The sequence below is a fragment of the Canis lupus genome, chromosome 15 (genome assembly GCF_003254725.2).
Source record: "Canis lupus dingo isolate Sandy chromosome 15, ASM325472v2, whole genome shotgun sequence".
Taxonomy (NCBI): Eukaryota; Metazoa; Chordata; class Mammalia; order Carnivora; family Canidae; genus Canis; species Canis lupus.
In genome coordinates this window covers 24959629-24986292 of record NC_064257.1, presented here as the reverse complement: position 1 = coordinate 24986292, position 26664 = coordinate 24959629, and the positions used below count along the sequence as shown (strand labels likewise).

At 37.2% G+C, this 26664-nt stretch overlaps 1 protein-coding gene across 5 annotated transcripts in view; it reads right to left on the bottom strand.

Annotated features, from left to right (window-relative positions):
• TMTC2 (transmembrane O-mannosyltransferase targeting cadherins 2) overlaps window positions 1-26664 on the bottom strand; it is a 389135-nt gene that overhangs the window by 67147 nt on the left and 295324 nt on the right. For all 5 annotated transcript variants that reach the window (XM_025439558.3, XM_035698840.2, XM_049094600.1 and 2 more), the window contains 2 exons: window positions 19779-19860; window positions 740-854 (listed from right to left, as the gene is read on the bottom strand). In XM_025439558.3, coding sequence (XP_025295343.3) covers window positions 740-854; window positions 19779-19860 — 197 coding nt within the window. The remainder of the gene's footprint in view (window positions 1-739; window positions 855-19778; window positions 19861-26664) is intronic.

Below are 26664 nucleotides of genomic sequence, written 5' to 3'. Positions count from 1 at the left end.
TGGGAGAAGGGGAACACATATGGCTAACACAACAAATAACGCTTTAAAAAAAAACTGTAGAAATCATTTGAGTTTCTTAGAAACATTCTCCTTTAACCTAAAACATCACTTATGGATGCATTAACTTTCTTTTTATATTCACAATAAAAATTGTTGATCTACCTTTTAATTGTTTTTGCTATTATTATAGTTAGCCTTCATAATATTATTCTGAATACAGAAGTACTAAAAGGTCTACAAAGATGTAGTTTCCATACATAGCAACAGTGCTAAGTACAGTGCTATCCTGAGACTTTGATAGGCTTTAGGTATATTTGTACCTATCAATCCTCTCTGCCACCAAATATAATAAAATGCTTTCACATACCACATTCAGTATAATTAACATAAAACACAAATACCGAGATGCAGTTGACTAGTCAACCTGTTTTGTTTTAGACATTTACTTAAACGGTTATTAATTTTAATTTTGCAATTTCCTTTTTGCATTTTATAGTCAATTCTGAAAGGAAAGGAAAATGATTTTCAATAATTTTCAGAGTCCTGAATGCTTATATGCCCTACATACTGGGCACATAAACTATAACGAATAAAATACTCCTGGCTGATTTTAGCATGGTAAAACAGCATAATTCACTTCAAGAATGTGGAATAAAGCAGTATGACAGGGGAATTAGTCTACCTAACTGCTTTCCCCAAGCCACAATGTCAGTCTTCTACAGTAAGTAGCAAAACTCACCTGAGCATGTGGGCAGCACTGAAGACCACATCAAACTCCGTGCTGTCCAACTCAGCTGCTTTTTTTGCCATCTCAGCGGCTTCTATAAGGCGAGCTTCTTCCAAGAGAAACTGACCTGCAGAGCAGAAAACTAAGTGAGCTTCAACTTGGAAACCACTACTTTAATCCTATGAAACAAAGTCACTACAGAGAAAAACACAGAGATCAACATGATTTGAAGCTAAGATTTATGGGTGCTGTACATCTACATCTCATTATTTGGTCATATTTTTTATGCCTTTTCCTTCATTGCAGGATATCCCAATGTATCTGTCTGGTATATTCACAGAGTTGGTTTTGTTTTTGTTTTTTTTCTTTAAAAAAATCCTGCATAGACTATTAAACCAAGAAATAAAGCAGATACAGTTAAACATATATTACAATTAAGAGTTGAGTTATTTTCATTATTGGTCATTTAAAATAGCTTCTCTCTCTGAAGCACATTAAAAACAAGGCTATCTGTATTGAGATGTATTAATTTCATATATTTAAGCAGCACTAAAAATATTGAAAGAACATATAAAGCTCCATTTAGCATTTGCTTAATTAGACTGACTAATAAACATGGAATAAATATTAACAAGTTCACATTTCTGAGGTTACTTTCAGGTCTGCTTTGCAAGGTTAGAATTGTTGCAGATAGAGCCATACTACTCTTTGAAACTATACTTCAAGAAGTGATATGCAGTGCTATCCCAGAAACATACAAAAAGACCAAAAAGAATTGGGTCCAATTTTAAGGCTGTAAATAGGAAAACAGAGCGAACAGCCTGTTTCTTTGTTTGTTTTATACAGCTAGGGATTTATTAACAGCAAAAATAATGATGTTAAGCCCTCTCTGACATGCATATTCAAATGAAAACCAAATCAACGCATAACAGAGAGATGCTAAAATCGCTCATGTAACTTTTGGTCTTGTAGACTTGTGGTCTAATGATTATTTCTTTTTGCCTTGGGTTTCCTGTTTGCTGGAAGTTCAAGATTTTAACAATATGAAAAAAAAAAGTCATACAAATGATTTGCAAGTCCTGAGCTGCACAGGGAAAAACAAATTTTAAAATGGTAAATGGTAAATCCTCCCTGATGGTGCTGGTTTGAAAGAGCCCATGATTTACCGCTTATCTAATAAATATTCCAAATTGTCTTCTAACCCAAAAGGACCAGTCCTTAAAACACAAGAGGGCATTTTCTGTTTTAAGGATTTATGATAAGCCATAGACTCTGCCTGTATCTAAACTTCAATTGGTAAGAAATGGTGAGTAAAGATAAGCCGACTTATTAAAATGAAGTGACAGTTTTAACACCAGGACTAAGAGACTTCTTAGCTATTTCTATAAAAAATTGTCCAACACTTTCCTAGTTTATCACTCACATTCTGTACCTTTCTCAGGTCTCAAACATAATTGTTAGGTCTGAAAATTATTAAGAACACTGATTTGTAAATACACTTGACTTTTGGACAACACAGGTTTGAACAGCATGGGTCCACTCATATATAGTTTTTACAATTTTTAAGTCCTCTTGTTGAATAGATCCTTTAAGTATGATATAGTGTCCCTCTTCATCTCTCACTACAGTCTTTGGGGTAAATTTTAGTTTATCTGATATAAGGATGGCTACCCCTGCTTTCTTTTGAGGACCATTCGAATGGTAAATGGTTCTCCAACCTTTTATTTTCAGGCTGTAGGTGTCCTTCTGTCTAAAATGAGTCTCTTGTAGACAGCAAATAGATGGGTCTACAATTTTTAAAATAATTATGGTACAGTACAATAAATGTATTTTCCCTTATGATCATCTTAACTTTTTTCTGTAGCTTGCTTTAAGAATACAGTATGTAATACATATAACTTACAAAATATGTGTAAATGGTCTATGTCATCAGTGAGGCTTTGAGTCAACAGTAGGCTATCAGTAGTTCTGGGGGTGTCAAAAGTTAATACACAGATTTTCTTTTTTCTTTTTTTTTTAATAATACACAGATTTTCAATGGTGCCGGGATCAGTGCCACTCACCCTCATGCTGTTCAAGGGCCAACTGTACTTACGTTTATAAGTAGAAAAACATTACTTATGAAATTCATGTATATGCTAACTATAAATATCCTGATAGGAGATTCAACTGAAAGTATATGCTGTGTTGTTTTTTTTTTTAAGATTTATTTATTTATTTATTCAGAGAGAGAGAGAGAGAGAGAGAGAAGAGAGAGAGAGGCAGAGACACAGGCAGAGGGAGAAGCAGGCTCCATGCAGGGAGCCCGACGTGGGACTCCAACCCGGGTCTCCAGGATAACACCCCGGGCTGCAGGCGGCACTAAAGCGCTGCGCCACCGGGGCTGCCCGTATATGTTGTTTAAAAATAGTAAAACTTGGGATCCCTGGGTGGCGCAGTGGTTTAGCACCTGCCTTTGGCCCAGGGCGCGATCCTAGAGACCCAGGATCGAATCCCACGTCGGGCTTCCGGTGCATGGAGCCTGCTTCTCCCTCTGCCTGTGTCTCTGCCTCTCTCTCTTACTGTGTGCCTATCATAAATAAAATAAAATAAAAATTAAAAAAAAATAAATAAAAACAGTAAAACTAGAATTAGATACTCTATGGCATGCTGAGAAATTAATATCTCATCATATATATTTTAGTAAAGGATACTAGACTATTCTTTAGTTAATTATTCTAATTATAGGTTTTCAAAATTAAAACATAATATTAATTGCTACCTGCCCTCAAAGAATAATGTTTGCCTAAGTAAATGCATTAATAAATATGTTAATTACTTATGTGATATTTAAACAAAGGATAATGTAGGAGTTTATCGATTGTTCTTCTTCCTTTCCAGACAGCTATTAACTCTGAAATGCGTTCTGTATTAGTAGTTAGGAAAATGCAACAATTAACTGAATAATGAAGGTTATTTAGTAAAATTCATTACTCTAGACTGTAGAGGGTCTAGAGAAGATATACTAGCTCTGGTAAAAAAAAAAAAAAAAAAAGAGAGAGAGAGAGAGAGAGAAAAGAGGGACATGGTATCTATACTGTCCACATAGAAACAGGACCATGACAAGAAGCTTATGTGATGAAGATAATGATGCTCAATGGCATAAGAGATCAGTTTATGTGCAATACCCCAAGGGCAAAGCCTTTCAACCTTTGTCAATACTCAACACACCTTTAATGCTCAACAACAGCAACAAAGGATAACAACCTTAACTAGTCGCATAAAATCAAATATACAATTTTATCATGATTTTAAAACATTTATGCTTTCTTTAAAACAGCTTTGTCATGCAAAACAATTGCGTACAGTTTGCAAGGTCCCAAAACCACATGAAACATGTAATTTTTACTAATCAGCAACAGAAAAGAAATCGCCATATGATCATTTTCAACAGAATTCATTCATCATATTAACATTCAGAAAACCAATATCACAACATATTAGTTAGGTATTTGCATAATTCTCCCCATTCTATTCTCGACAGGCCATATATCTCAATACTCCAGCATTACTGTTCTGCTATGATAAAGGCATAAAATATTATGCAGTGTAGACCATTTGGTATCTATTTTTGAACTGAACTTAAAAATGTAAACCAAACTTGAAATTGAGTTATTATTCTGCTGTGTTATACAATGATTGTTTGTTTGAAATATAGTCCAGAAATGATGGAAAATGGAGCAATAAGCATTTCAAATACAGAGAGCCAACATAAATAGGGAAACAAAGACATACTAGGTTTCTTCTTAATAATGATCCAAAGAGCCTATATTGATATACTATTGGGGGAACAATGAGGAACAAAATTTGCCTTTACTTCTTCTGGAAAACTTTGCCTTAAGTCACTCTGCCACCAGCTTCATCTATTTTTGTTCCCACCAGACACTGGCTCCTGACTTCTTGAACCACTTCATCTTCCCTTAATGTAACCTGCTATTTCACATCCTCATTTATCCTGAACTCTCAGGCTCTAAGGTTTCTTTAGTCCCATCCCAAACACCAGTCCCTCGTGCCTACCTATTGTCACTGGATACCATTTATTTGTAAGCCCTAAAACATTTGCTTCTCGGGGAATCTTTCTTTGGCCACTTCCCAACGGTATTAGAATTACTTATGATTTCAGTTCACTGCAATATAATTTATCATCTAAACTGAGCACTTATGGGATTATTCATGAGGCAGGAATAAAAGGGTATAAAGCAGAATTATCTCAATCTGGCTATCCCGCTTAGCGCATATGTGACAGGACGTGGGTATCAATCCTCTCACCTTTATCACTACTGAGCAGTGAATCGTTTAATATACTGTTTTTGAGTCACTGTTGGCTGAAGTGATTGATATTAACAAAAGAGACGCAGCTGCTTTTTCCTGAAGAATGTACACATCTATAGAGAGCCCACCAAGACTGAGCCAGATGCTCAGGCTCAGTGGGTTGGAGCAGCTGCTTGGGCTTTGACGGGTGGGGGCAAACTACAAGGAGGGGCCAGGGCAGTATGGGGAGTATACAGGAAGGCAGGCACTTTGAGGACGTCCACAGTGGTTGATTCTGCAAAGTGTGACAGGTTACATTTTCCAGTGGTTCATAAGCCTTAGTACACATCAAAATCACCTAGAAGATTCTATAGAAGAGAGAGCTAGGCCCCATCCCCAGAGTTTCAGATTCAGGGAGTTTGGGGTAGAGCCCATGATTTGCCTTTTTTTTTTTTTTTTTTTTTTTAATATAAGATAAGTGTACTCTTCAATCCCATCACCTATTTCACACATCTCCCCACACCATCACCCCCTTCTGGTAATCATCAGTTTGTTCTCTATGTTAAGACTCTGTTTTCTTGGTTTGTCTTTTTCTTTTGCTCATTTGTTTTGTTTCTTAAATTCCACGTGTAAATGAAATCATATGGTATTTGTCCTCTGATTTGGCTTAAATTATTCTCTCTGGCTCTAACCATGTTGTGGCAAATAGCAAGATTTCCTTCTATGCATTTATGGCTGAATAATATTCCATTATAAATAGACACCACCTCTTCTTGATCCATTCATCTATCAATGGACACCTGGGCTGCTTCCATAGTTTGGCTATTGTAGATAATGCTTCAATAAACACAGGGGCATATACATCCTCTTGAATTCATATTCTCATATTCTTTGGGGGAAATGCCAACTAAGGTAATTACTGTATCATATAGTAGCTCTATTTTTAGCTTTTTGAGGAACCTCCATACTGTTTTCCACAGCGGTTGCAACCAGTTTGCATTCCCACCAACAGTGTAGGAGGGTTCCATTTTCTCTGCATTCTTGTCAATACCTGTTGTTTCTTGGGTTGTTGATTTCAGCCATTTTGACAGGTGTGAAGTGATATCTCATTGTAGTTTTGATTTGCATTTCCCTGATGATGAGTGATGTTGAACATCTTTTCATTTATCTGTGGGCTGTCTGGATGTCTTCTTTGGAGAAATGTCTGGTTTTTGCCCATTTTTTAATTGGATTTTTTTGTTTATTGGCTTTTGAGCTGTAGCAGCTCATTACATATTTTGGACACTAACCCTTCATTAGATATGTCATGTGCCAATGTCTTCCCCTATTCAGTAGGTTGTCTTTAAGTATTTTAGATCGTTTCCTTTATTTTGATATAGTCCCAATAGTTTAGTTTTGCTTTTATTTCCCTTGCCTCAGGAGTCATATCTAGAAAAATGTTGCTATGGCTGATGTCAGAGAAATTACTGCTTGTGTTCTTTTCTAGAATTTATATAGTTTCTAGTTTCACATTTAGGTCTCTATCCATTTTGAGTTTATTTTTGTGTATGGTGAAAGAAAATGGTCCCATTTCATTCTTTGCATGTTGCTATCCAGTTTTCCCAACACCATTTATTGAAGAGATTGTTTGTCCCCACTGTATATTCATTCCTCTGACAAATTCACTTAACAAAGGAAGAATGAACATGATTTGCATTTTTAACAAGTTCCTACTGATACTATTACTTCACTGTCCAGAGTCTGGGAACAGTGTCTGATGGAACAACAGGATTATTATTTTGTACCATATTCTGGATGCCCTGCCTGGGATTGGCTCCCAGTTAGATTAAGCTTTTCTGGTCAATCAACTGCATGTGGCATGCCCTTCCCTATATTACATGGATTAATGATCGGGTTACACATAGATGTGTAGATAGATACATCTGTATGAATAAGATATATGCAGTAAACAGAAGTTGGCTCTTTCAAACTCTTAAAGATACTTAAGAATTTTATCTCTCAAACGTAGAAGAGTTATGAGAAATCACTTCTTTTCACATAAACACATTCTTTGTGTTTGGTAATTGAGCAGAATTTCAAATAAAGAAACCACGAAAATCTTAAGTAAAATATATTTTGCTCTCATGTATATCTTGTGCTACCACACTTTCTCATTATTTGTTTGGTTTATAATTTGTCTTACCCAAGTTAATTATCATCATCTTATTTAATTATCTTCAATCAAAGGGAGAACAAAGGCAAAAACAAGATGAGAAATTACAAAGGGGAAAAAAAAGTAATCTGAGTAGAGAAACACAGAGAAGTATATTTAAAGAGAAAGCATTCTCTAGAGATCCAGACACAAAGAATGTTAAGTCTCCCCTTCCCAAAAAAGGAAGAGGGAAAAACCAGTTGACAATTCTAAAGTTAGTGCTTCTGTATTATAGTTATACCAATTCTTCTCCAGACAATTCTCTCACTGAACCATTTAACTATGTGGCAGATTTTTACCAACATTTCAATATGACAAGCTGGTGCAAATCAATCCTTCATTAATTCCTGGCTTTAAGAAACAGCCTGAAAGATAGAAATCCGTAACGAATGTAAGCTGTCTTTAAGCCTAGGTTCAAATACTGCTTTGTAAAAATTTTGCATATAAACTCCCCAGATTAGTTGGGATTGGCATTTCTTACTAAAATATATGAAAAATTCACTATTCTGATCAATGCAACTAAATTAAGGAGCTAACACAATCTGTAATAGGTGTCATGATGATACAATTCTCTTTGGGAAAAATCATTCATATGTAGCTTTAAAAAAGTGTTCAAAGACAAATGAAAATCTTACTTGTAAAATAACTAGAACTTAACATTTGCATTAAAATAATTCCCTTTGGCAGAAGACATCAGATCACCTAAATAGATCCAGAATTGTCTATGGCTACCACCTTGTCTCAAGCCATCATGTCACTGTGGATTGTAGCAATAACCTCCCAGCCAGTTTCTGTACTTCTGCCCTTGACCCTACAAGGTATTCTCAACACAGCAGTCAGAATGATCCTATTAAAATGGGACTCAGAGCCCATCATGCTACAGCTGACTTAGGGAAAGCGAATTCTTATACTGGACTACACAGCCTGATGTAGTCAGCAGGGAGTTCCTCCCCCTAACCTCTTACCTCATTCTCTGACCCTCATCTTCTCGGTCTCCTACTACTCTCCCTCTTGGTCACTTATTCAATGTATACGGGCCTATTGCTCTTGTCTAACACATTGGAGAAACAAAGCCCCCTGCTTCAGAGTGTTTGTCGTTCCCTCCACCTGGAGTGCTCTTCTCCCAGATACCACAGTGCTCACTCTCTTCTTAGCACACTGTGGGGGTTTAATACATACACATTCAATAACAGGACTGAATTACCTGTATCCCCATGTGGCTACCTTTTTCATCTGCAAAAGCAAGCTAGCATCTAGCCAGCATAGGTTACCAGGCACTTGTCTATTCATATCCTCTCACCTTAGAGTAATTTTAGGCAGGGCTGCAGTAAATGGCCACAACATGCTGGGTATTACAAAATTTCCAAGGTTGCCCTTTATGGTGAGGTCTCTGTGAACTGTGCCTCCTAAATAAAAGCAACATGGCAGCCCTGGTTTTAGATCTCTACATTTCCCTTGGAATATGACAAATAATCCAGACATCAATCACGACTTCAAAGATACCTTAATTCCAGAACAGTTCAAACTACACAATTTGGCTGAAATCTATTATATCCCATTGTGCTTTGGAATAAATTCAATAATTTGGGAAAAGAAGAAGAAACTATAGATTAACGTATCCAGCCCAAGAAATGTATATTGTGCCTAATACACATAAGATGTGGTGATACTTGCAGTGTAGGAGGGGGAACATAAATGCAACATTTACCCTTAAAACAGTTCCAACTTAGTTGAGGAAAGAGAAGATTTAACCACAAAAGACATATACGTTTGAGGAGACGCAAGGTCTCACAGGCTAAGCACATCATATCTGGATGGAGGTAGATGTTTCTTTGGTTTTATTCAACTTATAATTAAAATTGAATATACATAGAGTAGAGGGCACAAGTGAGGGTACCACTCGAATTTTCACAAAGTGGCTATGGGATAAAACAGTAGCCAGGGCAGGAAAAGGAATATCAATAACCGGAAGCAACAGTCTAAACTTTTTCAAAGATCCAGATGACCAGAGAGGGAGGAAAAACTGGAGGATGGTGGGGAATATGTGGGGGGATTGTGGTGACATCTGATGGCAACAAGACAGGGGGGTAAGGTGGAATGGAAATGTTTTAATATTATTAAGGAAGGTGAATAATGCATGCCTGATGAAACAGGGTAGGGGTTTATGCAATGACCAGGATTTAGACAACCTGCCCCAAGGAGATACTGCTAAAGAGAGGTTGTTAATGTACGTTTATTAGACCTGGGAGGATTAAAAATATGGAGGGGAATCATCTCCTCTGCTTCTCTGAAGGGAGGCCTGTTGGATGTCTTTCTGAGAATCCCTTGCATTTTTAGGTATGTTTTTCTTTCTTTCTTTTTTTTTTTTTTTTAAAGTAATCTCTACACCTAACAGGAGATTTGAACTCATGACCTTGAGATCAAGAGTCACAGGCTCTACTGATGGAGCCAGCCAGGCACCCCTGCTCTTACTCTTTAAAACCAATCAATCAATCAATCAATCAATAAAACCAATCTATCTCTCTCTCTCTGTTCTTCCCCCACTCCCCTCTCCCTCTCCACCTGAGCAGCTCAGTTGGTTAAAGGGTTTTAAGCATCTGACTCTTGATTTCAGCTCAGGTCATGATCTTAGGGTCATGAGATTCAGCCCAGAGTCAGACACTGAGTGGAGTCTGCATGAGACTGTCTCTCTCCTTCTCCCTCTGCCCCCCAACCCCTGCTCCCACACATGCCTTCTCTCTCTCTCTCTCTCTCTCAAAACAACAAAAAAACCAACCCTAATCTCTCTCCCGTTCCCTTCTATTGGTTTTGTTGCTTTGTGTTTTTGTGCTCTTGGCAGCCTGATTTAATAACAGCTCTGGTTTACTGAGACAAACCCAATGTGATAAACGTGCAGTAGTTACTGGCCAAGAAAACAGGTGGGCCAGATGAACACGGAAAGGATGCCCAGGAGAGCAATCCAGACTGCTCACTTTGAGGCTGGGAAGGCCTGAATCTGTCCCTATGTGAACATGAGACCAAAATTTTGCTCTGAATTGGACAGGTGGCAAGGAAGGTGTCTACCGCAAAGGAGATTAGAGGAATGCAGGCCAGGGCTTTGTGCTCAAGTGCAGAGGAGGTCAGGAAGGCTAGGGATGCTTTATTGCATTTATTTCTCCCCTGACTCTTTCCAGAAGGGTTATGAGATGCCAGAAAACCATTGAGGGAGTTATGAAGACTGTCAGATGGCAGGTGGGAAATAGAGGGAGGCAAGGAGGTCAAGGAGGGGGGGTACTGGGGAGGAAGTAAAGACAAAGAAGGGAAAGGAGGAGTGTGGGGAAGGGGCAGGGAGGGAGGAGCAGCCTAATCACTAAAGGTGTCAGTAACCTACAGATTTAATAGAGATCATGTGCACTGTATAAGGAAAACCAGCTCATGCGAGGCTTCAACCATCTGAAGAGTCTTGAAAGATGAAGGGCAAGATGTAACTAGATGAGGAATGGGACCTCATCAGAGACACAGGGATGAGTAGTGTCAGTCCCTAGACAAGGGTGGAAGGAAAGAGCTGAGTAGGCATGCGGGCCCAGACACAGGGCAAGTAAGGGAGTGCCTGGGGACTCACTCAGGGTGCCAAGGGGAACCAAGAGCCCATGCGCCCACCCTCTGCCTCAGAAGAGCTCCGAGTCTTCCCATCACCCTCCAACACCAGGTCCTTGGGCTCCTCTGAGGGATTCATTTACGGATCTGTCACTGAGGCACACAAGAGCTAATGACAGGGTAGCGAACTTCTGGGAACAATTGTTTTCAATTAAGTGGAGGGGAAAACATAAACAAGAATCTCAAAGTGTATTCAATTGCTAAATCGAAATAGCTAAGACTGGAAAAACAGGATCTCCTTTTTTCCCCTCTCTGCCTTCCTCCCTTTCCCTCCCTTCTCCCTTTTCCCCCACCCCCTGCTCCCAATTACTTGTTCCTTATAATACTCATTCTTCTTGCAAGCCATTATTCCTTTTCCATTATCTGTCTGCATGTTGATGGATACAGATTCCTCTTTTTCTTAATACCTAGATTTTTATTGTCTCTTCTTCCCCTCATTTCTGTCTCTTTTTCATATGCCTTATTCAAAACTTTTTCTATAGGATTCGTTCCTCCTCCAAGATAATTCTTACGGGCTCTCTTAACATTTTAAGAATAAAAAATGGCCGTTGTGACAACTTACTGAGCACACAGGACATGTGAGTTATTTTATAAAATTGTAAATGAGTCCTCGGCAACCTGAGGCAGTAACAATCATCTCCAGATTAAGAAATTGAGGAACAGAGAGGCTAGCAAGAGGTAGACCATGCTCAAGGAATAATCAACAGAGGGGCTGGGAGAGCCTCCTGCCAAAATCCACTGTACTCTCTACTCTGTAATCTAAAGCTTAACTCAGTTCTTATCCTCTTGCTTTTGTGGCTTCTTGAGTCCAGTACAAAGGCAGATTCAATGTAGGGGCACCTGGGTGGTTGTCAGTTAAGTGTCTGCTTTTGGCTCAGACCATGATCCCAGGGTCTTGAGATGGAGCCCCGAGTTGGGCTCCCTGCTTGATTGGGAGACTTGGTTGAGAAGCTCCCTGCTTCTCCCTCTCCCTCTGCTGTTCCCCCTGCTCATGCTTGTGCGCTCTCTCTCTCTCTCAAATAAATAAAATCTTAAAAAGAAAAATGTGTATACGTAAATTGTCGCTATAGTTTGAATGTCTGTGCCCCCTCCCTTCCCCTCACCCCCAGTTCATGTTTTGAAATCCTGGAGCCACCATGAATGGGATCAGTGTCCTGATGATAAAAGAGACCCCGGAGAGCCACCTTGTCCCATCCACCAGAAGCAGAGATGAGAAAAGGAAGGAGTAAAACTAACTAAAGGTCAGTCCATCCTTCTGTAGTCATTCTTTTATTGCCAAAATACTGATGGGCTGTCTTCTTTGTGCGAGGCACTGTGGCAAGTGCAGGAATCATGATTCTTTGATTCTGAGCCACAGTTTCTTCACTTTGCAAACAGGGATAACCTTGCTGTGGATCGGAGGGAGTAAGTGAGACAATGTCAGTGCCTTGGGTGGGCTGAGGTCTGGTGCCCTGTCTCCTCGTGGTTCTTTTCACTCCTCTTTCCAGGAGCTCCTTCCCTCCCTCTGTACCATTAGGGCTCTCTTTGTCTTGATGATGTCAAGCTGCCCTTCCTTCCTGAGCCTGGTAAGTACTCGATTATGAGAGCTCCATGAGTTTCTCCACCAGCAGTCCTCCAAAGCCTCCACATTCTGGGTCTTTGCCACCACTGGGGACCCAACAGGCCTACACTGAGTAAGAGTGTATCTTTAAAAGTGCAAGACAAACCATTAACACATCACGGGCTTAAGAGTCAAAGGAGGTTCAAATCCTTCCTCTGCCAACTTGCTGGGCCTTCAATATTGTCACATACGCTCTTGATACCTTAAATCCCATACCTGCAAAATAGGGGCAATATTATTTCTGCACAGTGTTGGATTAGGGAAATGACACAAGGTATGTTAAAGCACCCGGCGTTGGTGCAGAGATGTAACTGTTGAACACTGAGCTTCAATAACGGCAGTAGCATTAAAGAGCACAGATGTGCCCAGCAGGACACCAAAAACCTTTTTCATGTAAATTCACAAAACTCTGGAGTCAGGTCATACCATATTGCTTGACTTAGTCATCCTAATATTTAGTCATCCTAATATTGTGAAATATCTTATAATCCTCGTATATTTTATAATAAGAGTATCAATAGTATTTCTTTTTAGAGTTATGTGAAATATAATCCTCGTATATTTTATAATAAGAGTATCAATAGTATTTCTTTTTAGAGTTATGATAAAATACGGTGGGTGGTATGGTCTGAATGTTTGTGCTCTCCCCAAATCCGTATGTTGAAATCCTAACACCTAAGTTGATGGTAATTAAAAAAAAAAAAAAAAAAAAAAAGGAGGAATGATTCCCAACTTTCAGTGTATTTGATACGTCATCTTATGTATCATTAAACCTCCCAACAGAGCATGTATGGATGGAAAACGCTCTGTTAATCTCTTCTATTGAATAAGAGACAGTGTAGTGTAGTAGTCAGGAGGGCCCTGGGTCAAGTGCTGCCTCTACTATTAACTGGCACTGAAACCTTGGGTAATTTACCTTACAGCTTGCTGACTGCACTTTCCTCATCTGTGAAATGGAGACCATCAGGTAACCTCCTGACTTGGCTTTTGTGGGGATTAAATGAAAATTCCATGAGAACTGCTCAGGACACAAAAGTCCTATGTAAATGCTTGTGATATTGTTACATTTGATGAGTTCATCATGGAATATGGTATTTAATAGAGAATTCTTTTTATTCCTTTCTTATTTAATTTTTACATATTACATGTTGAGTTCAGTTAAATAATTTTAGGATAATTATTTAATTTTTCTGCTATCCTTTCTACAAACTATCTGAACAATAGTTTAAGACATTTTCACATTTTATCAAGTATATATTCCTTTATAATGTACTCATCAAAGAAAATATTAGAAATTAAGCCCATAAAAAAAAAAAAAAAGGCTAGAAGAGTCCAAAAAAGCTAAAACATCTATTATTAACATTGTTTGGTTTTCTTTTCTTTTCTTTTTTTCTTCTTTTTTTCCTCAAGAGTATGCATGTGTGTGTGTGGGGTGGGGGCAGAGGGAGAGAGAGCATCTCAAGCAGGTTCCACGCCCAGCACAGAGGCTGACACGGGGCTCAATGTCACAACTCTGAGATCATGACCTGAACTGAAATCAAGAATTAGACACTAAACTGTCTGAGTCACCCAGGTGCCCCTTGCTTTGCTTTACTAATGATGTATTTTGTAAAATTTAATCACCCTTCATGTATAATAACATAGGCAGTTGTCTCTGTTATTATATGTTCTTTAGAAATTTAACTTAGGATGTTAAATATTTCATCAAATGGAAATAACAGTAATTTATTTAATCATTTCCCTCTTTCCAGCACATGTAGAGGTTTTTTTTCCATTTTTGCCTCTAACATTAAATAGCAAGGCTGTGCTCCAATTATTACCTTTTGTGGATAGTCTTAAACAGAAAAAAAATTTTTCTTAACATACATTTTCAAGAGAATTACTGAGAATAAATGCTAGAGTAACTTCAGGGAATATATTGTTATTTGAATGTTAATTTCTTTATTTCTAATGAAATTCTCTATTTACCTATCTTTTAAATTTTGTTATATTTCCTCTTTGGGGAATTATTTGTTCATGTCCATTGGTCTTTATATTCTGTTTTCCTTGTAGTTTTACAACTTCTTAGGTCTTAGGTACACTGATGTTTTATTTTGTGATTTTATGGAAATTATTTCCTAACACTTAACTGTTCTTTAACTGTATTTCTTTTGGAAATACATTAATCCTTTAATTTTTCCTTTACTTTTTATTTATTAGCTTAGAAAAACTCTTTCCTGGTTTTCCCATTTTATTCATGATCGAGTTTTAATTCTAAAAGGCTTTGGAAAATATCTCACATAAAATACACACAGGTGTGAAGATTAAATAATAATAACCTATTATATGCATTGTAGAAATAGCAAATTTTAAAATTGCTGAATTTAATACAAAAAAATTGTAGTTAAGAAATGAAATAGTTTAGGTAAGAAATGAAATGGCATTTAGAAATATATTCTAAATAAAAGAAATATATTCTAATTATACATCTGTGAACTGTCTGTGCTGTCCTTGGAGCAATAAAGGGACACAAATACTGATATTTTAATAAAATATTTTGGTCTTAAGCATTAAACATAATCGTATCTCAATGTAATTTTTGCAAAAACTCGCCAAAAATGTATTTTCACTTTGAATCAAGGAAATACCATTATTTAGTTCATGATTTATTTTTTTAATTACTCTTGAGGAGTTTATGACGTGATTAAAACAAAATGTTCTGATACAATCAACCTTAGTTCACTTCCATCTACTGACTAGCTTTTATTATAAGAAAAAATAACTACGGACCTCTTACCAATTCATCCTATCACATATTTTCAACTTCTGTTTTTAGTGTTCCTTGACAAAATATCAAATATAACATTTTAATTTTCTCCCTGACCTACTTTTTTAAAAGTTTTTATTATTTATTTGAGAGAGAGAGAGCATGAGTGGGAGAGGCAGAGGGAGAGTGGAGAGAATCTCAAGCAGACTCTGTGCTGAGTGTGGGGCCTGATCCCAGGCTTCATCTGATGACCTGAGCTGAAACCAAGAGTCGGGTGCTTGCTTAACTGACTATGCCAACCAGGCACCCCCAGGACTTACTTTTTGAAATGAAATTTAAGAGCATGCTGAAGAAAAACAGACTAAAATATTCATAATAGAAAGTTCTGGACTTAGAAGTTGAAAGAGCTGGACTCTTTGAGTTCTTTTCCCACTATGTATATTGAAAATTTCTGATCCAGGGAGTCATTTGGAAATTCTGAACTTCCATTATTTCAGTCAAATGGAGTTGAGATCTATTCCTACCTCACAGGAATTACATAATGATCAATAAAGATCAGGATAAATGTAGTATGATATTTTCAGGATTCTAAAATTGTTAAGTAGAGCCAAATAATAATCCAGATAATCACAATTTTAAAAATTCTATACTTCTCTATGGGTTCAAGAGGAAGTAGGACCAAATGACTGCTCCTCTGTATTAGAAGTGATTTCATGGTTGTCTGGATCAGCCCTCTTCCATTCCCAATGCTTGAATTCTTTCTAACATTCTTATAAACCCACAGTTGAAAGATCTTCAAAGGGCATTTATTTCATAAGCTGGTGGCTCTCATAAGTTGCATTTTCCTCCTTCTATGGAGCTAGGATGTACCTTCTGAGTTTCTAGCTATGGTCCTAGTTCTGTCCTTGAACTATCCTCCAGACATATGTTGTGCCTCCTGCATCCAGCACTTTCTGTTTTATTGTTCTCCAACATATCCCCTTGTATCTATAATTTTTTCTCGTGACTCCTACTACTCATTAAAATATAGTTTCCATTGGAGCCATAGGAAATCCATGAAGAATCCCTTGATTTACAGGCCGACATGACATATCAAGGCACCAAATCCTCATCTTTGACATTTATAAACTAAATTCTATAAAGACTTCACATGATTTGTTTTATACGGACATGGGATACACTATAAGCTTGATGACATATGAATTTAACATTATACTACTACTGATACCATAGTCTGAAACCTGCTTTCTACACATTCTTTAAATTTTTTGATGAAAGATCAATGAGAAATTTGAGAATATATTAGCAACAACATGAAATCTTAGTACTGAAAAACATTTTAAAAGGCCACATCAACTCTCACACTTTATGGATAAGGAATCTTAAACCCAGAGATTACAGGCACTAGAAAGCCCTATGTTTAACAAGCTTATTGAATGAGTTTTCTAAACCTATCCTCTTTCTTTGTTGCAAGCCAACCTGAAGAAAAAAAAGACAATCTGCCACGCATCCCTTCCTCCAAAACACAAATCTAGTGGATTAAATATACAAATAACTGACAGTACTTTTAAACACTGCCTTCTAATGGTCATTGCAGCTAATATAGAGTCTATAATTCCCTGTCTCATCCCAAATGGACGATATTTTTTAAGTCACTTGTATCATTAACAAGTAAATTAAAAGCACATAAACACCCAGGAGAATGAATTTCCAGTAGAACAAAACTCACTCATGCTGGTATTTTCATGGGCATTTGCAAAAGTATTGAAAAAAAAAGATACAAACGACATGTATATTTTATTTAAACATTTGTTTTTAAGCTGAGGAAGTATTATTATTTATTCAATCTGTGGGTATAAATACCCTAAGAATATCCATCACCAGTAAGTTGACGGAGAACTGATAGGAATCATAATATGTACTTTCTTGGACAAGAAGTAATAAAAATGCTAATGGAACAACTTTTTGGTCTATTTTGGAACCTACATTCAATTCTAAAATGGAAAACATCTCTAACTGAACTTAACCAACATTTATTGCACATTATCGTGAGTAGGGCAATATGCTAGACATTGATAGTGCAAAAATGCAAATCACACTTACAGATTCCAAATATCACCTCTTCATAAATGTTCTCCTTGACTATCTGTTGTCAAGAAGCACCCTATCTCCCATCACACCACCTTCAAAAAATGACATCACCCTATTTATTTTGTACATAAGCACTACTCACTTTCTGAAAACAGAACAGTACCTTGCACCATCAGACACATCTTACACACATGAAAATGAATAAAAATCCTTCCCTAAACATTTTAAGCTGAATTATGATTTATATGCATTTGGAAAGGACCTACTAATCAAAAGTATCTATCTACTTTCCTACCTATGTATCTGCTTGTGTATCTCCTCATGTTGTGAGAGAAATGGAACATATATTAGAGAAGAAAAGGCAATAGCAATTATCAAGGGAACCAAAGGTTAGTTACTTTCAACTAACTAGGACAAACCAATTGTTGCATTCTCTAGGCTTTGGTTGACTTACTTGTACATCAGAGGGATTCTCTAAGACCATTTAAAAGAACTTTTCAGTTCTAAAATTCAGTCATTTGAAGTAGATTTCCCCAAATTAAATGTATATTTTTTATAACATGAGCACCAAGCACTTAGTTCTGGGCTTCCTGTCCATTTGTGGATTATTTTCCCTTAACTACTACTTTTTGATACATCTAGAGTCTTTCTTATTTTCCATTCCAGAGTGGGAATAAATATTGAAAATGTTTCATAAAATTACAGGGAATTATATAGTCATTCCTCCCATAGAAGACACGTGTACTTCTAGTAGTGTATGTGTGTTAAAAACTTTAAAATAATCCAGGAGTGCTAAGAAGAATCTGTTTTGCCACATACATTTACAGAGTGTGTGTTATCACTATTTTTCAAATAACTTATACAATACAGAATTTGTTGCACTTTCTGTTAAAACTAAATCCAAAAATTTCTCTCTCTGGGAAAAAAATCAGGACGATGATGTAATATTAAAAAAAAACAACCATAAATAAAACAACAGAGTGGGTAAAGACAGATAAATGAGAATAATAAAGAGGCAAACTCTAAAAATGAACACATGATTTTTTTCCCATTGCAATTCAAATGAAGCAATAATGAAATGTAAAGGAATAGACTGTGAAAAACCTAAAGCATATAATAAAATTATAGGAACAAGATTAGAAGATGTATTAAGTAGAATTAGTTTGAGGTAAAGGAAGCGCAGAAGGCAAGATGGGGAAAAAATTCTACTTCAAAAGATTCAATAAGAAGAGGTTCTTTAGCACTCAGAAAAATAATCATGGGCCTACTTTAATGCACAGTAGGGGTGCCCAAAATAGCATGCATGAGAAAATCTCATTTAAAATGCTTCATATGAGAAATCCTGTAAAAATAAAATAGATTCTGCAGCAAACTTAAATTAGTTGACTGCCAACTTAACATGGCAATAACTGCATCGTGAAACAAAATCCGGAGTAGTTATGCAATAACCTGTGTGAAATTATAGGCTGCATTATGCTGGAAAGATAAAGCATCCCGACCCTAGGATTATAAACATACACGCAAAATGTAAATAAACAAACGGACCTGTGGTTGGTAACGTGTATCCTCTGTCTTACTTTTTCCATTTTTCCACTCACAGCCTGTCACTGAATTTAATTTTCCAGTTGTAAGATGGAAGAAAGAATTATCTTTAAGAAGAAGGGTATTAGCTTTATTTCCTCAAGATTTAACTACCATCTATCCTTCAGTTTACTACTTGATGATAACACATCAAAGACAAGAATGATTAAAAAATCATTTTTCCCCCAAAGGATCAGTAAAATTAAGTGCTTTTTGGTTCCTTGAAAGCCATGCCAACTACAAATCTGGTAGAAATAAGTACATCTTACCCAACATCAACCAGCTATATACTTCACCTCGTTTAACACATGACTCACTACTAATGACAGAGTGGAGTGTGACAGAGCTGTTATTTAAGTTTATTCTGGACTGATTAAGGCCAAGACTAAACTGAATGAGAAAGCTGATTTTCTTTCATACCATTTACAGTTTATCCTTGACCCCAATCTCAGGTATCTTGAGGCCCGGATACATTTTTCTTTTCTACAAAGCAAGATTTTGTGGTCAAAATGTAAACCTCTAAAACTTCAAAATGATATGGTCAATGAAAAATACATTATCATTTACAAATAAAAGAGGGCTAATACTCTGGTTCCATACCTTGCATCAGGCAAAGAGCAAGATGCTTTTCTGATGAGACCTTATTTACCCTTCACACTGGACTTGAAAGAAACAGCTGTGAAAATGCCTCTCCTCTCTGAAGTCCTATGAAAACTACTAATGGAAAATATAATGCATAGCCCTTGATAACATGATTGCTTGGAACGAGAAGCTAAGACTTTTTTTTTGCATGAGGCAAAATCTGCAACAATCAAGTCCATGCCCTCTCAAAATGTTCTTTGCCAGCAAATCCTAAAACTTACATCAACATTAACAGTAAATGTGGGGGACATGGAAAAAACTCTCAACCACTCACCATAATGCATGTAACAGTTTCCTTTGGTGGGATCCAGCTCAATAGCCTTCAAGAAGAACTTTTCAGCCTCACTCTTACGACCCTTGAAAAACAGAGAAAATGGATGATTCAGCAGTAGATCATGAAGGATTCTTTACCTCCTGGGCCCAAATGAAGTAAGTAGACTGAGGTCTACTTAGTAATCATCTCTCTCTCTCTCTCTCTCTCTCTCTCTCTCTCACACACACACACACACACACACACACACACACACACACACACAGTGTTTATCTAAACAAGGATGATCAAGGAGAGTATTTGAGACACAAGACTGAAATCAGAATCCTGGGAAACACCAAGATTGGAAGAACAGACAGTGAGAGTGAGTTCACCAAAGAGATCAGAGAAAGGCCAGGAAGGCAATAGAAAAGAGCTCCACAAAAACCAAAAGGATGAGATAGTTTTAAGCAATGGTGGAAACCATTATTTGCATTTTCTATTTTATTTTCTTCCTTCCATTTGTTTCCTCTTCATTTCTTTTTCCTTATTAAAGAATTTGGATCATTTTAGCTTTTGACATGATTTGTCCTAATGGTTCACTTTACATATGAAGAAACTAGGTCACGGTTTGTTGAATCTCAAGCAACTACTGCTTATTCTTGCTGACGTCATTCTGGACTAAAATATTCCTAAACCAGGATTTTAATCTGAGGCTGGCACTTCTTCCGAGATATAGTTTTAATTTTAAGTAAACATGACCATCATCCTCAGAAGAAAATAAGCAAAAAGTAGGGAGGGGGGGAGGCTTCTATGCAATACATGGATTTTTCATGAAACATTATCAGTCTTAGCAGATCCTGAAACTATATATTCCTTACCGGGTTATAGCTTCTGAACCAAAATTGCCTACAGAGTAACATAAAGGGGTGGTTTGGGGTAGAAGAGCCCCCAGAAGAACTTTCGTGTGGCAAGTCTGTCTTGTCCTGCAAGGTTGGAATGAAGAGCTATGCCTTCCAAGAGTGGCAGTGAGGCACTGGGTGGCAGAGGTGTCCAGGAGTCATGGTATAGAGTCAGGGAACTCATCTTATCTTCCTGTTCCTTCTAACTTATATACTACCTATCACATGAACTTTAGGCAACATTTTTCTCTTTCTTCAGCTGTATTTCTTAAACCACTGTTATGGAGATAGATCTTCCAAAAGTAGAGGTGTGTTGTTAACCTAAGAGTCTACGTTGCATTCATCTTTGACTGATTTTTCCTTCCCCTACTCCTCCTTTTTGTTGATCCACTCATTTAAAAAATTCACTGTTGCTACATCCTTTATTCACCCATTCCTCTAGCCAGTAGGACCCAGTCCCCATACAGCTTCTATCCTCTATAGCAGACAGCAGACACTTGACATTTTCATTTCTTCTTTCATTTTAATAATGCTACTCTGGTCAATAACATCTCTTTAACTAACAAGTCTTGCCAAATATCCAGTAATTAAAATCTTAATTCCCTGCAATATTTTCTCACAATATTTTAACTTCAAAGGAAAAGAAGGAAAGTACAGGCAAAATGCTCCCTGTAGAGACCATACTTTCATTAGTAAGACTTCGCAAGACTCTTACAAAGGGAAGAGTCCTTAAAATAATTAAATAACTGTGGTGAATCAGGCAGTGTAATGAGTGTAATGTGTAAGTTCAGATCATCGATTCTAGGCAGGCACAACAGCGACCCTACCGGTGTAACCACGTGACCCTTAGAAAACTGTATCATCTTTTAGCTGTTATGTTTTCTATTATAAAAATGAAGATAGGTGGAACACCGAGAATTTCTAGGGCAGTGAAACTGTTCTGTAGGATACATTAATAGTGGACACATGTCATTCCATATCTGTCAAAACTCATCGACTATATTAACACAGTGAATCAAATGTAAACTCTAGTAAATATGTGTCAGTATTTGCTCACCAATGGTAACAAAGGTACAACACCAATGCAAGTTGATAATAGTAGGGAAACCATGTAGGGTGGTAAGAGAGTAAGGAAGTATATGGGAAATTTTGGCTCAATTTCTAAAAACATTCATTATTTAATTGATTCATTTATTTGAGAGAGAGAGAGAGAACACAAGTGGGGGGATGGGCAGAGGGAGAGCGAGAGACAATCCCAAGAAGACTCTATGCTGAGCACAGAGCCCAACCCCATGACCCTAAGATTACAACCAGAGCCGAAATCAAGAGTCAGACACTGAACTGACTGAGCCACCCATGGGCCCCTCGATTTTTTTCATAAGCCTAAAACTAACTGCTCTAAAAATGAAGTGTAGTCTTTTTAAAGAAAAGATAACAATCAAATCTATTTTATAACATTAGTAGATTATTTGAGATGAAACATATAAAGCAGTTAGTATAGTACCTGGGTATACTGTAAGTTTGTAAAAATGTTAACTACTGGTCTATACACACATACAGTATGCATTAGAATGTAGAATTCTGAATGTCAAAGAATGTTTTGTTATATATATAGCTTCAGAAACACATGGTCAGCCTTTAAATCATCAGAAAATTATGTACAAATAAGTTGCAGAAGATAATAAAAGACACAAAATGAAAATTATCATTGGTAAAGAGTCTGTACAAATATTATACGCAAATATACAAAGGGTCTGTGGACTCTCTTCCACTTAAGTTTTTCTCTCCAGTGAGAAGAAACTGGCTCATTTATCAGTGTCACAGTAAATGGGGTTATAAAATGCTTGTGTGTAGTCCACTGGCAAAACAATAGTACGTAGTGTTAAAAACATGCATCAGATCTCAAAGGACAATGGTTTCTGGTTGCTCAGTGGACCAAGTTATTAAAGGCAACGAGTCCCAACACCTCCTACATGCAAAATAAACACACTGAAGACCAGAACATTCTTCCTGGGGGGTGCGTGGAGGGGGTAGGGGAGTGCCAAACCATCATGCAAAAACCTATCTTTCTGCTTTGATCACCCTTTAGTCGAATGTCAAATAATGAGGAGGAAAATCAAGTCCTCACAACAGTATGTAAAATCAAGAGTCACCCAAATGCATAAACCAACCATACGCACATATTACTGGGTCTTGGGTAGAAATGCAGTGCCTGGGAGGTTAATACTATGTTTAATCCAATTTATTCTTTCAACTATTACTGTTTTAGAGAGAAGGCAGTTAAGAAAGTGGAGAAGAAAATGTCATTTCTCAGCAAGTTTTTCTTGGTACTTTTTAGATTTTGTCAGCATTTTCTACAAGCAAGCATTATGGAGTATTCACTGGTTGTCCTAACTCCTCACATCAGGCACCATTACTTATTTCGTATATTGGTTGGTGTTTGAACATGTGTGGTGGTTTGGAAAACCCAGTAAAAGGGACTGTGGTCAGCTGTGACAAATAAGGGAAATGTGAGTTGAGAGGCTCAGTTTCTACCACCATCTCTGTAACTTGTTTATGTGCTTGTTCCTTTGTTTTTGTTGGTTAAAAATTATTTACTGAAGGCCTACTGTTTGCCTTGCACAGTTCTAAGGAACGGCGCTGTAACTGTGAACAACCCAGACTGCTTGGCCTCAGGTCCTAGTTGCAAGAGGCGCATAACAAACATATAACCCAATAAGCACTGTGGGCAAACAATTTCTCCAATTCTCATTGAAAGAACTGGCCCAGAGACAACAAGCCTGCATTTGAAATTTGCTGGCTCGACTTATTTAACTGTGTGATTTGGGAATATCTTTTATAACATCACTGAGTCTCTTTTTCCTCACTTTGGAAAAATAAACATGATTAATACCAATTTTGGAGGGTTGTTAAAAAAAATCACAAATCATATGGAAACAACAAGCTTTGGACAGATCGTATAAAATTCTGACATCCTTTGATATTTCTTCCTTCGATCTTTTCAAAAGAATTCTTCCTTCCAACCTCAATGCCACTATTTGGTTCCTAATTACCCAAATTTAAAAATCCTTTTCTAAATTTCATGTCATGATAGAAACTAAATTTCACAATTTTTTTTCTGTAAGATGTCTCTCATTCCTAACACTTTCCCCTGCCTCAAATAAAAGCCCCTCTTCATTTCCCACCTAGAATGATACAGATTTCAGGTGTCCTGACTCAATAAACCTCATTTCATTAGATTTAATATTCCTTAAGTGAAACTGTTTTTATGTTTTGTTCTTGCCCAAAATTATTTTAAAAGCTCCTAGTTTCTGCTCATTCTACTTAATAATCAATTTAATTCTTAAAATCTAAAACAATCCTGCTCAAATCTTCCTGGATAAATTCCTATATCTTATCAATTTCCTCATCTGCCTTAGCCATAGCTCCCATGTCTCCCCTTAAAAATTATTTCTTCCAGTCTGTAACGTTGCTCACTTTTTACTTATTCATATGCGTTTTTTGTTTCAAGTCTTTAAGTGAAGCCTCACTTTTCTATAAAGCTTTCTTTGATGGCCCCAACTGCTAGAAATTTCCTTTTTCTTTTAATTGTGATGATAGGATTACTCTGCAGAGTCCTTTCCTACCTTTCTAGCTGTACCACCTGAACGCTAAGATACCAGACCAAATCTTTTACATATAAAGTACTTAGAAAGTGGATATTTAACTTTTTGCAAAATTGTAATTCTAGGTATTTACAGTTTGTACCTGTCATTCAGTGTACCCACACACAAAGTCAGTTAAAACAACAAAAACCCAGTATCCTGGAAAAAAAGAGCAGTCGGCGATGCAGATTAGGAAGTCAAAGACATAAAACAGCTAGAGAAATTCTTGGTGAATACTCTTTCTCAACATTTGAACTCAGAATAGTCCTAGATTAGACACTTTGCAGCTAGTACATTAGTGCTACATTCAAGCGTTGTGTAAATATAACCAGTCAAGCAATAAATAGGCTGTCACTATTATCTTTATAACTTAACCGTATTGTCTTTATATAACTTAATAGCTTAGAGTTATTCCTTAGTTACTTAGTTCACATATTCACACATTTTCAGTGGACAAAGTAGTAATTTCTTCATTTCACATCTGGAAACTTAACATGAACCGTTGCTTATAAAACCTAAAAACAGGGACGCCTGGCTGGCTCAGAGGTTGAGCATCTGCCTTTGGCCCAGCGCGTGATCCTGGGGTCCTGGGATCAAGCCCCACATTGGAGTCCCTGCAGGGGGCCTGCTTCTCCCTCTACCTTAGTCTCTGTCCCTCTCTCTGTGTCTCTCATGAATAAATAAATAAATAAATTAAAAAACAACAAAACCTAAAAACAGTTCCTCACAGCAAGGCCCATTTGGAACCAAAGATCTACACCGTAACCAGAGACTACCTGTGTCTTCATTGTTGTCAGGAGTACTGATTAGAATAGCACAAAGAACAAACCAATTTCCCTTCCATGTCTCTGCTCCTTATTTAGAGGCCACTGTAAGTCTAGTATAGAAGCCTCCTGCAGTTGTGTATCTAGTGGGCAGTTCCATGAATTTTAGTGCTCACTCTTGGAGGATGTTTGACAATTATGAATAGTGGTCATTTTTCACAACCAATTACATTCACATCTTCATTTCACATGCAAGTATCTATCTAGATGGACGATACAGAAGAAAGGAAAGCAGCCAAACAGGTCCAAAAGCTTAAGGGTCGTTTGGTAAATGTATTGTTTAAACACGGATTGTGGTTTAATGAGCACAAAAGGAAGGAAAAGCAACCATTAAGATACTCTTGAAAACTTAATTTGTGAAGACCACCATTTACAAATAGAAAGAGCATTACTTGATGGTCTATTTTAGCATCACTGTGTTTACGTATGAAGTGTCTGTAGGAAATAAAAGTGTCTCCTCCCCAAAAGACAAAAAGAGGCATTTAAAAAAGCCTAACAATTCAACTAATTTTTACAAACTGAGATGATTCATATCAAGCTGTTTAATCCGATATCCCTCATGTCACTGTATATCATCAACCAGAGCTGACTTCAGTTAGAGGCAAAGCAAAAGGGTGGTGGTAACTTCCACAATGAAATATTTCATCTCCATGAAATATAGGACTAAAATACTTCTCCCACCAAAATATCAGGTATCTAAAAATCTGACCATGACATTTTTTTTTTTTTAGGGAAGGAATAATATTTCTTCCCAGAAGCTTTAAAATAGAATAAGAAACAAAAATGAATGTGGCCAAATAGCTTACTGAAACTAACTTCTTTCTCCCTGAACTGTCCTTTTAGTTCCCCTTTCTGTAAGTTCCAGGCCTTTTGTGACCTCTTCTCCTAAACATCCCAAAGCAGAAGCTGCCTGAACGATACTTGGAATATTTTGTAGAAGGCCTAAACTCATTGAAAAATTGTGTCAAACGACACTGAGGGAAGCCAGCGGTGGCAGGGAAGGCCTCACAATGCCCAGGGGCAGAATGCAGAGTGGGCGTCAAGAACTCCACAGGGAGAGATGCTCTGTTCGCTTGCCTAAGCAAGACTGCATCCCAGAACTCTCAACCCGAGCAAAACTTCCCTGAAACCCAAACCCGGGTCCTCTTCACAGAGCCATCAGACTTCAAAGTAAAGGCATCAGTTCCAGCCAACGTGACCAGGGCAACCTGTTTCCCAGCTTTTTTGAACACTGTTGAGCTCCTCAGATTTAGGTGAACCTTTGGAAGGGGAGGAGGCCACAGAATTGGCTGAAATTAAATGGCTGACCAAGTGGCATGAAAGACTGCAACAGACTGAATTTCATTCAAGGAAGATAAAGAAGTGGATTCTCCACATATAGTTGAGTTATTTGGCCTGAAAGTGAGATACATTATATGAACAAAATAGGCATAAAGGAGCAGTTTCAAAATACCAAAAAATAATGACTAACATTGCTATAAAAACATGCAAAATCTACTCAATATTCAATTTATCTAAAACGCAAATTAATATACTGAAG